This window comes from Molothrus ater, chromosome 1 (assembly GCF_012460135.2).
Source record: "Molothrus ater isolate BHLD 08-10-18 breed brown headed cowbird chromosome 1, BPBGC_Mater_1.1, whole genome shotgun sequence".
Classification (NCBI taxonomy): domain Eukaryota; kingdom Metazoa; phylum Chordata; class Aves; order Passeriformes; family Icteridae; genus Molothrus; species Molothrus ater.
In genome coordinates this window covers 19,944,423-19,957,992 of record NC_050478.2, presented here as the reverse complement: position 1 = coordinate 19,957,992, position 13,570 = coordinate 19,944,423, and the positions used below count along the sequence as shown (strand labels likewise).

General features: G+C 35.8%; 1 protein-coding gene across 1 annotated transcript in view; it reads left to right on the top strand.

The window, feature by feature from the left end:
* The window catches only part of MALRD1 (MAM and LDL receptor class A domain containing 1), a 234,685-nt gene extending 223,017 nt beyond the window's left edge, over positions 1 to 11,668 (top strand). Inside the window, exons 36-40 of the mRNA XM_036396321.1 lie at positions 97 to 179; positions 272 to 362; positions 8,747 to 8,822; positions 10,469 to 10,525; positions 11,248 to 11,668. Of these exons, the coding sequence (XP_036252214.1) occupies positions 97 to 179; positions 272 to 362; positions 8,747 to 8,822; positions 10,469 to 10,525; positions 11,248 to 11,349 (409 nt within the window). The 3' untranslated portion in view covers positions 11,350 to 11,668. The remainder of the gene's footprint in view (positions 1 to 96; positions 180 to 271; positions 363 to 8,746; positions 8,823 to 10,468; positions 10,526 to 11,247) is intronic.
* Positions 11,669 to 13,570: the final 1,902 nt, after the last annotated feature.

Below are 13,570 nucleotides of genomic sequence, written 5' to 3'. Positions count from 1 at the left end.
GGCAAAAGTGCTCAAAATTTTGGCCTTTCCTCCGTGCTCATCACTGTTTATGATCCTTTCTCCTCCCTTCTTCAAAAATTCTTGTTTTATTCACAGATGTGGAAAAGGATGGAAAGGAAACCGTTGCCACATAAGTGCTAAGCCTCTTCAGCCTCCAACTTCAAGTCCCCTACAAAATGGTAGGTCTGTAAAAAGAAAGTAATATCTTTCAATTCATCCTTTGAGTCTTTCATTTTACTTATTTTTGTCTTTGATTGATCTGATTTTGCAGATATTTGGATTGGATTGGGTATCGGTTTCTTACTGATTAAAATTACAGCTGCTGCCTTGTATTTTCTTTCAAAGAAGAAAGCGCCAGAAATGTAAGTAAAACTTTTATTTTGCGTATAGCAGACACAAATGTGGCACAGAGTAATGGCCTACTACCCAGGTTCATTTGTTTCAGTTTTGACTCTCCCCACAGTCTGTCTTCATATGAAACACTAAGCAGAAAATGTAACTTTGCAACAAAAACTGACCTTACTGGGCCCCAGTCTGGAAACAATGAGCAATGGCTTGATTGCCTAGAATGTTTTCATTGTGGCATTGTATGAGTATTCTTAAATCATAAATTTTAGAAGTTTTTAGGATATGCCTTCAACTGACAATTCAGTATTTCACAGATATATTTACAAGCCCATCCTGTCATCCATCTGATAATCTCTGTTTTTTCTCTCCTTCAATAATCTCTGCTTTTTCTCTCCAGCCTAACTGTTTATTTTACTCTAACCCCTGTATTGCTTCTCTGCCTCTTAACTTATTCTGCTAGATCCTTCTCTGCCAGCAAGTACCTAGCACTGTCCCTTCCTCCCTTTCAGCAATTCCTGTTGCACATTTCCTTGTCCATTTTTGTGCTGTTAGATATTCCTCACCCTTCATTTTCTTCTCCAGAATTCATCTTCAAAGCTGTCTCTTTTCCTTTAAACTTGTTCTCTGCTATAGACTTCCCTCTCTTTGGGGATGTTGTTATCTCCCAAAGTATCTACTAAACTGTGCAGACTGCTGTCCTGACATTATTGCTGCTGACATCTCCTATCTGCATGCTCCCCTGACAGGTAGAGCTGTCTGTGGACACAGAACAAAATGTTGAAGCAGAAACCTTTATTGGTTGAGCTTCTGTTAATTGAGTGCATAGCTTCACCTGCTTTCCTTACGTCTCCTTCCTCTTCTTGAAAGCAGGAATAACATTTCCTTATCTGATTTCCCGGGGCTTTAAGATTTAATTCATTCACAGTAATACAACCTGCCAAGGCACACATACAGAAAAGCACTTCAGAAGGGCAAGATTACTTGTATTGTAAGAGCTGCTGCATTTTTCTTTTTGTGATTTCAATATTTATCTTTGAAAAAAGAGTTTAATTTCTCAAAACATGTTTGATAGTGTTTTAATTTAAAATATTCTTCTTTCCTCCACTACTTCTTCTGTACTCTCATTCAACACTCCCTCTATGTTTTTCTTTCATAAATGTCTACTCAAAAGTTACTGCACTGCCATTCACATCTCTTTTACCCATAAATCTATACTTAAAGATTTTTTTTTCTTTTCTTATAATTATTATGCTACCAAAAAAAAGATAGCAGTCTTTTTTCTACCCTGTTGCAATATGATGCTAATCAATGTGGTCCTATTAGGTATAAAACAGAGATGAATAAGGATCTTCTTAGTATGGCTGTAAGAATATACCACAGCTCTGATATGCAGGGGACCAGAGCTGTGAAAGAGAGGATTAGACAAGCTTACAAAACAAAGCTTATTCTGGTCTCGATTGTTTTCATTAAAGCTTTGAGAAATGTAAGTTTTGATGATGAAAATTTTTGTGGCTACAAATTTTGTCTATTAGAAACTGAAATTGTCAAATCATTTTGCCCACATTACAAATAATTTTTTTTATTTTCCTTGTTTTCAGTCACAGTCTACTTAACATGTAAGTGAAAATGCTTTTATAGGCATCTTGCTAAGAAAAAAATTAGCTAATAAATGGCAATTTTTTTGAAATTGTGAAAACAATGAAATCTGAAATTTTGAATTTGAGAAGATAAGTTCATCCAGGTTCTTCCTCTTCAACTACCTAGTGGTTTGGCATACAAAAATCACAGCTGGAAACATAGAAGTAAATTAAGGCAAGTTATTCCTGAACTGCTTAATCAATAATCAGAAATGACAAGTCAAAATGCAGCCAATGTTAATGTACTGAAGTTTGGATCTTTAGGATAAGGCTTATGATAAGAAGTGACTTGTGTTTGCATAAGTCTGTAAAATGTACAATGTGACAGCACCACACAGAGGCATGAGATTTTACTCCTGATTTTTTTCAAGGGATTTGATGAATGAGAGGATTTTACTGGCATATAAATTATAGTTTCTTACAGCTAATTTTCACTTGTGTCTGCTTTTAGCCCTCCTGAGCCATGTTGTTTTCATAAAATCATTAGGCACTAGAGTCACTCTAGGGAAGCTTTCACATGCTTGAGGCCATATTTACTACCTTTTGATGAGTTCTTTTCCTTGCTATTTTTATGTAAATTCTGTTAGTGTCCCATTGCTTTTCTGTATAGACCCACCTATGCAGGCACTGGCAGATGGTTCTCCAAAGGTTCTCCAAAGGAGTACATTAGGAGTTGTAGGTGTTAGCTCCCATGACATCTTAAGATGTTGTGTAGGTCCATCTAAGTCTCAGGGAAAATAGTACAGGAATGTGCACAAGAGCTGGAGAAGCTTAAGAGTCTAATACAATTCATTTTTTTTAATCAGAAAACCAGGGAGGAGGCAGTAGGGATAGGCTGAGTAGCCCTCAGGTGATTGCCAGCTAAAAATTTGTCACTAACAGCAGTGAGAACCTAAATCACATTTGTCCCTCTTCTTCTTCTCTGGAAACAATAATAGTGCTTTAACCCTTCCCTTCAACCCAGAATGGATGCCCTGCTTCCCCTTTTCTATCTCCTTCTCCTTCTCCTTTGCAGAATTTAATTTCTGATCTGCAGGCTTTAATCACTCCTGTTACTGAGTGGGAGTTACTGGAAGTCATCATGCAAGTTTACTTCCTAATGGACAAAAGCAGCTTTACATGGCTTGGCAGCAGCATACTTCATTGCCATGACAGCATTCAGATATGTCAGATACTTCCCAGTCCCCAGCTGGGGATATGTGAAACCTTTGTATAGAAGCCCCAAATCAGAGAAGCTTGTGAGTGTCTCTCATTCCTGTTTGCACTATAGAGATGATGTTCCCTAATCCAGAAGGGAAGGTTGCCAGTTGCTCCATTCTACCAGTAACATCTGTCCTTGTTGACCAAATAGAAGCAAAGCTTCATTTTAGCTTCCATTTTTTTGCAGCTGCTTTCTAATGCTTCACTGTAATTTGAAATGTGAGAGTATGAAAAGTAAGTGACTTTCTGTCCAGCCAAGCTATGCCTTTTTACTACTGCCTCCAAATCAGTCAGTGTCCCTGGGTCATTTCAGTTTGTTTCTTTCCTGTTCCTGAACTGTGCCATCCACTGCAAGGCCAATGCACCATAGCTATTATCAGTTCTGTCAATCTTAATGAACACAGACATCAAATTTTCCAAAGCATATAACAATGTATCTTGCCACACAAGCAAAAGAGTGAAAAACTGAGGTCTTATGAGAAAGCATTTTAAAATGATAGAAAATCATGGAAAGAAAGGGTCCACAGAGGCCATTTTTCATCCTGCCACATCACAGACTCTATTGTATCACTCCTGAGTTCACATTTAAAAACCTCTAGCAACATGAATTTGATGGCATCCTCGGGCTATATTGGTACCTTGGGTAGAAAGAAGTTTGCTGTTAGAAAGTTATTTTCCAACTGCTGATATGTCTGTTTATCATTTAATTTTATTCTTATTCACCATGGGCAATAACAGATCACTCCCTTCCTCCTTGCAGGAAGCTTTTTCTCTTCTTGAAGGCAGTTGTCATGCCTCCTTACAGGCTGCTTTCTTCAGGGTAAACAAGCTCAGTGCTTTAGTCTTTCTACATAGTTAAGGTTTACTTACAATTATGATGATTCCCAGTTTCTGTTGCCAGACTTTCTGCAATCAGACCATACCCTTCTGGAGGTCTGGTGTGAAGGAACGGGTGGTATATTCCAAGGGAAGCTCTCCAAACAGATCTGAGGGGCTGCCAGAGGTCATTGCTGGCTGTGCCTCTGTTCCTACATCCCGAAGAGATAAACAGAACGACAGCATAATGACATTTAGTGAATGGTTTTCAGCTTGTGAACTGGAACAGAGACAGATACAGTTCATGTATAATGGGAGAAAAATGTGCAGTTTTATGGGAAAAAGTAAACCAAAATTTGGAAGCATTAGCCATAAATGTTGGTTGGGAATTGTTGTACTAGTCCAATGCTGCTATCCAAATCCATTGATTCCTCTGTAGGGTATTGTCGTTCTCAGAAGTTTTCAGTTTTTCTGAAATGTTACATCTGATGATCACCACACATAGGAAGGACTGCACAGAAACAGGAGGAAACACACTGAGGCACAGACAGTCTGTAGTCTGTAGCCTTCAGGATCACAAAGATGAACGTTGCAAAGGAGTGATTTAATTTAAAAAAAATTGCTTCCCCAAAGTGACTCAAAAGATACAAAGAACAGACTTAGGAAACCCCTACAGCATATTAACAGTCAAATCAAACATCCAAGTGGCCTGTACATTATTTTAGATGCAGCTTTTGGAAAGTCTTCTCTCCTTGCATCATGCCTCCTATTTCTTTTATGGGATACGCAAAATATAGCTTACTTCAGCAAACCTAAATTTAGTTGAAAATATTTTAGACATGCTTTGGAAATTAAGATCTTGAGTTTTAGTTTCTGTTAAGAACTGCAGTTTTAGCACACCTATAAAAATTCTTTTAAGGGATTATTTTAATTAGTAGCTTAATTGTAATTAAATCTTTGGTCGACTAGGACTTTGTCATTGTTGTTATGGATCAGATAAGCATTCCTCCAGTACTGTATTTGCTAAGAATCTGTGTTCTCTATGAAAGATTTGTTTTTTTCTTTTAAAGGCATATTGAAAAGTACAAAATTATGAGCTCTTGCATCCAAAAAAATGAAATTTACATATTTAAATTTTCCATTAACAAGAATGATGTTACTCAGCAGTCTGTTTATGCAGTGGAGGGTATTTTGTGGAGCATAAAACTTCTTCCTGTCTTTGTGAATTGTAGTGGAGAAACCTCTGACAAGGCAGTAGTTTTTGCTACTAAGGAATGCAGATGAGCTTAGTAAAGCTATGCCTAATGTTACCTCAACCTAAGATGATTAATTCTCTCCATTCTTATTGTGGTATTTCTGGTTATGTTAGAAAACCCAGTTCTTTCTAAACTACCTTACACACATATTTGAGTATTTTTAACTTTTTTTTTTTTTACTTTTTTTTTTACTTTTTTACTGCAGTTGCTACCTCATCCAATTGATAGATTACAGCACTTGTGTAAACACGTGATTAAATTTTCTCTTACAAATTCTTTAAGGCCATTTAAGTAATTTGAAAATATTTTAGAAATGTTAAGGCTATCTATTGATATCCTTTAGAAAGTATTGCTTGCTGCATTCACAAACAGGGATAACCATATATATAAGAATGTATAAACATATTCATATGTATGCATGTATGCATTTATATATGGTGTATGTATGTGTAGCATAAGTTATATAAGGTAGTATATTCAAGGTGGCTTTTGAATTTTGAAAAAAATGTTTGTAAGAACAGGAGTGAAATTGCAAAATTTCATTTTCCACCTAAGTTTCTGGTGCATAAATTCAAGCAGTGTCCATATTTTGGGCCATAAAATTGCCATTATCCCTAAGATTCAGTCACTAATACATATGCTTTTCATGATTCAGATCTAGAGAGAGAAGACCTGAAATCTGCTGGACTCAATTTTATTGCTTGAGACAGACAGGACCAATTTCAGCACTAAGCACAGTAACCAAAAACGTGTTGTTGAAGAACTTGGCCAGCACTCTGGTGCCCACAGTTTGGCACAGTATCCTTCTGTTAGTTCTCCTCCTTGCAGAGGAAGCTGGAGATCTGTGTTCAGCACCCTCCTGCCCTCAGGACAGACCTAAGTACTCAGCATGTTCTTGCCCAAATAAGCTGTGTATGTGTCTTGCACAAACTGCTCAAGTTTAAAGGAGTGATGAAAGAGAATCAGACCAATTCCTGTCCTTACCATTTGCTACCGGTACAGTAAGGGTGGTTCACATTGAGAATTGTGTGACCTGTGTTGCCCTTTGGAAGTGTCTCCACTGACTCTAAGGAGAACTGATTTGCTTAATTCCATATCATGCTTTTAGGCCATACAGTTGGTTTGTGATGTCTCAATGAGGCGCCAAAATTAAGGCATGCAAGTGGCCCTTTGGGCACTAGTTTAGAAGCAGAGCCAAACTCCTTAAAAACCTCTCATCTAATTTTGTTTCTGGCCTTAGATTTTGTGAGCCACGCTTTCATATTAGAGTAAAAAATAAATTTCGTACACATTTTCTGGACTTCATTCAGGAGGACTGGGATGCAAACGTACACTTAGTAGGCATATAAATAATCTTTCACTGCTTCACTAAGCAAACTAAATGAATCAGAATATCATTATTTATTACAGTTAAGATTACATCAAATGAAAAAATTAACAGATTCAAATATTCAGCTCTCCCTATTGTTGTGTCAGGTAATCAAAATAAATTATGAGACTGGCATTAGAAGCAATTATTTTCTGACAGTCTTTTGTGAAAAATTTTAGGGAGACATGTCTGGTTTAGTCTAAAATCCAAACTTAGCTTCTTGCACTGATTTAATTCATAAGGTAGAATATTTCTGTGCCTTACTTGTGTCTTCCTCCCAAGCAGCCATTCTGGTTTTACCTATTTGCAACAGAAATGCAGTGTGTCTCCTCTGTGTTTCCCACTGAGGAACAGCTTCCCTTCTCAACATCTCTATGGGCTGTGCTCCTGTGGCTGCTCTTGTCCCCTCAGTCCTGCCTACCCCAGTAACACAGAGCCTGTCTATCAGATTCTAGGGTGACATAGCTTCAACCACCTGCAGAAGCAGCTTTGGAACAGAAATACTTTTTAAAGGAACAAAATCTACTTCTCCATCATCAAGACTGATGGGAAGCTTTAGGGAAAATTTTTGTCTTAGAATACTTAGAATATTTTTGTCTTAGAATACAGATTTCTATGTACACAAGGGATAAAAACTGTGGATAAAACCCAAAAAACCTAAATGCATTATTTCAGAAGCGAAGACTAGCTTCTGCTTCATTCTTCAGTAATTTTAACTAATACATCTGTTGCTTTTTATGTGGTATTGAAACAGTTTTGATGATTCCAATACTACTATTTGATGGGCATCTCACTATAACAAAGACATCGAGGTGCTGGAGAGAGTCCAGAGCAACAAAGCTGGTGAAGGGTGTAGAAATTAAGTCCTATGAGGAGCAACTGAGGGAGCAGGAAGTGTTTTGCCTGAAAAGAGAAAAGAAGGGTCAGGGAAGATCTTACTGCTCTCCATAACTACCTGAGGTAGGAGATTGTGGCCAGATGGGGGTGAGTCCCTTCTCTGAGGAACAAGTGACAGGACAAGAAGACATGGCCTCAAGCTGTGCTAGGGGACTTCAGGCTGGACATCGGGAAGAATTTCTTCACCAAAAGGGTTGTTAAGCATGGGACAGAGTGCCAGTGGAGGTGGAAGGGGCTGGACATGACACTTAGTCCAGCTGACGAGGTGGTGATCAGTCAAACATTGGACTCAGTGACCTTAGAGTTCTCTTCCAACATAAATGAGTCCATGATTCTGTGATTTCAAGCAATGTGGAATACTAACAACTCGTCATCTATTAGGGAAAAAAAAATTAGATCTAGGCAGCATGTTCCATGCCCATTCTGCTTTTGCAGAATAAATGTGATTAACTGCACAGGTCATAAGTGCTCTGAGAAAGAAATAGGACATGTGAAGACCTCTATCAAGAAAGCATATCTTTAAATCTACAGATGAGGTAATGGACATGAGATCCACAAATAGAAAAATTTGTCCTAATAATCTATTATAAATTGTTTAAGGCATTGTGTTAATTAGTGAAAAATTTGCATTTCAATACCTTAAGTGAATATTTATTCCTGCCTTTGTAGAAAAAGATATAAGTAGAAAAAGCTTGTATAGCTTTAAAACTGATGCTGATGATTTTGACCCAAAATGCAAGTTCTTTCCCAATTAATTGGAAAAGTGGAGTATTTATAACAATGCAATAACTAAGACACTCTTGAACTTGGAGTCTAAGACCATGTTAATCACTGAATTGTCAGTCTCATAGCAAAACACAGGAAAAACATGATTTCATCCCATGCAAAGAAATTATAGGAATGCAACTTTTAAGGTAATCACATGTTTTTATTTAATGTATAGAACTATACCTGCATTTTATAAATACTAAATAGTTCTATGCACATCCAGAAGTATATATATTTTTTGAAGCAACATATGAACAATTATTATTTTAACCTAGACATTATTTATCCAGAATATTGGTTTAGTTTCATTAATTTCAGTAGAGCTCAGTTGTAAATATATATAGCCACCTATTTTTTTGGACTCAAGTCTTTTGAACTTTAATCTGTTTGGTTCTTTGATGACCTGTGTGATATGGTGGGTTTTTTTCCTTTTTTTTTTTGTTTGACTTCCCAAGGAAAGTGCAGAAAACTGCTATTTCTTCATTTGCCAATCCATTGTACAAAGACCTTAGATCATCTGGGAAAGTAAAGGTAAGCTGTCCCTATTTGTTCAGAAAAATGTGAAGTGGTCCTCAAATAGTTTTCCATTAAAAGAATATAATCCCTGAGAGAATGCTATTTAATAAGTGACAATTAAAAATTAACTCAATACTCAGAGCAGTTCCAGTGCATTTTCAAAATATAGTAATAGTTGAAATCAGCTCAGTTTTGACATCTCAGTGTTTATAATTATCATGACTATAGGCAGGAGATTTGGAGGAAAAAAAACTATTTTGGATTAAATATTTACCCACACATAGATAAGAATGAACTCGCTGGGACTCGTCTCCTTTTGTATCTGGAAAACAAACAAAAAAACCCAATAAAAACCATCCAACAAAGCAAACACACAACAAAGGAAACACATCAAAAACAATAAAAACACAAAATGCATGATTCGGCAACCAAGTTGCCTTTGCACACTCACTTAGCTTTAATAAAGTAGTTTTTAGTCTTCCCCAGTACCTTAAACATACATCACAATTTCCATCACTGTAAAATTCACCTTGACACTAAAGAAGCAATTGGCCACACATTGCCCTAGTACCCTTTCTTGATCAGAATTAAGAAACTGATAGAGTAACAAAGAAATTTTTGCATAAAATATATATTTAAAAGTGAACATATTACAGCAAAAGAATTAAAGGCAAGATTTAATTCTCAAATTAGAATAACTAAAAATCATGCCTTACATTTAACAAGAAATAAATTATTGAATTAAATAAAGGTATCTCTGATATTTTGTTTATAATTAAAAAAAAAAGACAAAGACCCTTGGAATAAAAAAGAAAAAAAAAGCCAAAAAATTTTTAAATATCCTTCCTGCCCTCATTTTGATACTACCCTTATTAGCATTGAAAAAGCTAGGCTTGATTTGAAATAGAAAATAAAGCTTGTCCTTTGCACAGTCAATAATATAAGATTCCACTGCAGCTTTGAATAGGATTAACTCTGACATGCCATTTACTTTCTGTAAAAAGGTCCTTACACCTGATTTTAGAGACATTAGATCAAATGAATTCACTTATAGGTTGGAGTTTGTGAGAGCTCCAAGTTGGAAATATTCCCATCACAATCATGTCCAATTCATCAGGACATTTTTATTTTAGTTAAAATAGATTCCTGACAGGCTTCATTTAATAGCAAGTTGAAAAACAGAAGCACAGAGTCAGGAGAGACATTTTCATGGAAGACAGCCCCAGGCATTGTGATTGAAGTCCAGCCATGTACCAGAACTTCCTCTATTTTCTCTAAGACTGGGAAAATACATGTTTGCACAAATTCTTCTTTTTAAAAGAAAACAGGCATTATGAGTTTTCTCCAAGTCTGATGAGACTTAAATCTGAATGGTGTATCATCAATCAAAAGAGATGACAGAATGTGAGCAAAAGCTCTTGTCTCCAGCTGAATACTCACAAGTTATGCCCTTGTGGGAGTCTCTGAGCTTCATAAAGAACAGTTCTCCTGAACCTTCCTGAACACTAAAGTCACGTGGGCTTAGCATAGCTCTACTCTTGCTCATAATACTGCCTCATAATTTTGGATCCATAGAGTGTGTTACACAGGCACCACATGGCAGAATATATTCTTTTCAGCTCACTAAAAATATTCTGAAGCAGTTTTTTTTCTTTTTATAGTCTCCTAGGTATGCCATCTCATCTGCTGTTCAAATCAGTGTTTCTCCATGGCATGAGGTACGTAATAATATATTTCTAGGACATGTGTTGGACTAGTAAAGGAAATTCATTTGCAGAGGAAAGGGAAAAATGTCACTTAAAGTCAATGGTTTACTTCTACTGTTAGCATGTCTGGAAATCTGAAAAAGATGAGTGGGGCTGAATTGGTTGGCAAGGACCTCATAATAACAATTCTAGTAGTGTTGCTCTTCATAGCTACTTGGTACACCATACACTAATGCAGTAAGTTTCAGTCTGGGCAGATGCTGAAGAAAATGTTTAGAATTACTGAAATCCTTTCCTGAAGGAAAGGTTCATATTATCTATTTTCTCATAATTTTTCAATCAAGGAAATTATAACCATTTCCTTGAATAAAAGGAAATCACAATGCCATATACCAAAAGTAGTGACCCACTGCAGTTACACTATTGTACACAGATTGGATTAAAATAATGCTAAATGTATATTGGAGCAAGGGCTCTGGAGACAAGGGAAAAGTGGTGGAAACAGATGCAGAAGTAGGTTAAATTACTTAATCAGGGGCATGTGGTAGGTAATTGTTTTGGTGGATCTATGCTAACTTTATTCAGCTGAAAGTCTGGTCTAAAAATGTTTCAAGATCTTATAGTTTTCCTTAATATGTTACTTCTATAATGAATCTATAGCCATTTGTATGTGAATTTAAAAAAAAATTGAATCACTTGGATTTTAAATTTAATTCTATCTTTTTTTCTTTTAGTATCCGTTTAATGAAAATGTGAATGCTACTTCTTTTCCGAATCCTCTCTATGGTGTAGCAGCAGAAGACATGGAAAAATTATGTAGCTCCTTGAAAACTTAAACACAACACAGGATCAATAGTTATTGTAACTCTTTGCCTAAAGATTTGTTATAAAATCTGGAAGTGTGTCATGATACTGTAGTATTTGCAATATGAATTAATAACTCATCACAGAATAACTCATATTAAAACAATTACGTTTAGAAAGTAAATTTATATTGAAACTGCAATCCATACATAAGTATATAAACCATAATTATATATAATCTTCTGTCATTTCTGTTGGTGCAGAAAGAGATTGATAATTATAACTATGAATTCATTTTACATTCATACAGTTCAAATTCTAGTATGTTAATAAAATATTTAATCTAATCCAGATTCTTTGTTTGGGAATCATAATTTTATGTCCATTATTTGAGAAACAATGACTTAAATATTTCTGCAATTTTGCATTAGAAAGGGATTTTTAACCAACTCTTTTAGTGTTCCAAGATGCAGAAGCAAAAGTCTTTATAAAATTGGAAACATATCAAACTAAATCAAGAGTGGTCATGAATCATAGATTTGAATATTGGCTCAGCATGTGATTCATCTATGTGACACACTAGTATATGCACTTATTTTTAAAAAATATTTTTAATATTGACCATGATCGTTATATCTGACCAAATTTCCCTCTGGTCAGCTCCACAGTTCTGTAGTTCTGACCACAGTGCTCCTGATAAATTTAGCTTAGTGGTTGACAGAGAGTGGAAACTGGCATGTTCAGGAAACCATATTTCTGCTGAATAGGTTGGCCTCCCACACAGCTAAAACTTATGTCAGCCCATGCCTCCATGAGAAAGATATTGGGGAAGAATTCTGGAGCGCCTTGTGATTTCGATTGTCATCCTCTGTGGTACCAGGCATAGCTCATAACAGTGTTTACACTTTAAATAACCTGACAAAATGTCATCTTCCATAATACCCACTTGCATTACATGATCATCATTTTTAGCTTGAAGGTTTAAGTGTTCCTGCTGTGCTTGTGTTTTCTCCCTTACTGTATTTCTACAGCCTGCTTAATTTTAAACCCATTGGCAAGTCTGAAAGTTACTAAACTCCTACAAATTGCATAAAAACAGGCATCTGCACTGTAGATGGTATCTCTGCTAATATCTTTACTCAGGGAAAGCAGAGTTGCTTGACATTTATTAGACTTTTGGGACTCCAGACAGAAAAGCATACTGATGCCTGCCTTCATTCCATCATACACAGGGCTTCTTGGTGTGGGTTTGGTGTTTTGTCTTTCTTTCACTTTTTCTTTGTAGAATAACCATAACCTATATCTTTATATATATCTATATATCTTTCTATATTTCTCTGTATCTTCCTACCTATCTTTCTACCTGGCGACACAGAACTATTTTTTTTTGTCTGACTGGCATGTTGTTTCATGGTTAGTAGGAATAGCAAGCTGTGATGTTTGCCCCTCTTTCTCCCCATACCTTTCCAGCAATATGCTCTTAAGTGCCTCTCTGCTGCATTCATACACACACTTGCCTTAATGCCATTTAGTTGAAAGTTACCAAATGTTATTCATTAAGGTTTTAAATAAGAAAAGGTGCGCACACATGCTGGTTTCTTTCTGAAACAAGTTTAGTGTGACTGAAACATATTTTTTATTAAAGTTGTACCTGTTAGGTTGAGACACAGAGAACACATTTGATACTGGAAAGTGCCAAGCGTCTCCATCTCCTGAACTCTGATATTTTGATAAATCTGTGTGAGATGATTGATCTCCATGTTACAAAAAGACATTGAACATCCTTACATGGTCAAGCCCATGTACTCAAATTCTCTATTTATTCTGCAATAAACTAGCAGTACCTGCAGAATTCCACTTAACAATAAAATTCTGGTTATGCTATAGTTCTTAAATCTCCATTCATTGTGTCATGCTATGTGTATCTGTAAAAAATTACAGTAATTAAAAGGATAAAATTAACAATGGATGAATTTTATCACATTCTCCCTTATCAAAAGAAAATCATTTATTTTACTGTTTATGGTATTCATCTTTTAATGTCCCAAATATAAGTATATGATTATAAAGAATTGTTGTAAAATAACTAAGAGAACATCATATTACTCATCAGTACTGATAAGTTATCTTCTGAGAGAACTGTGACTCTTCTGGATAATCTCTGAAAGAAGGTAGGCCTTTTATCAAAATAATTTTCAATTTTTATTAATGACAGAATGCTTAGAAAGTGCTGAAATCCAGACTTTTAATCTT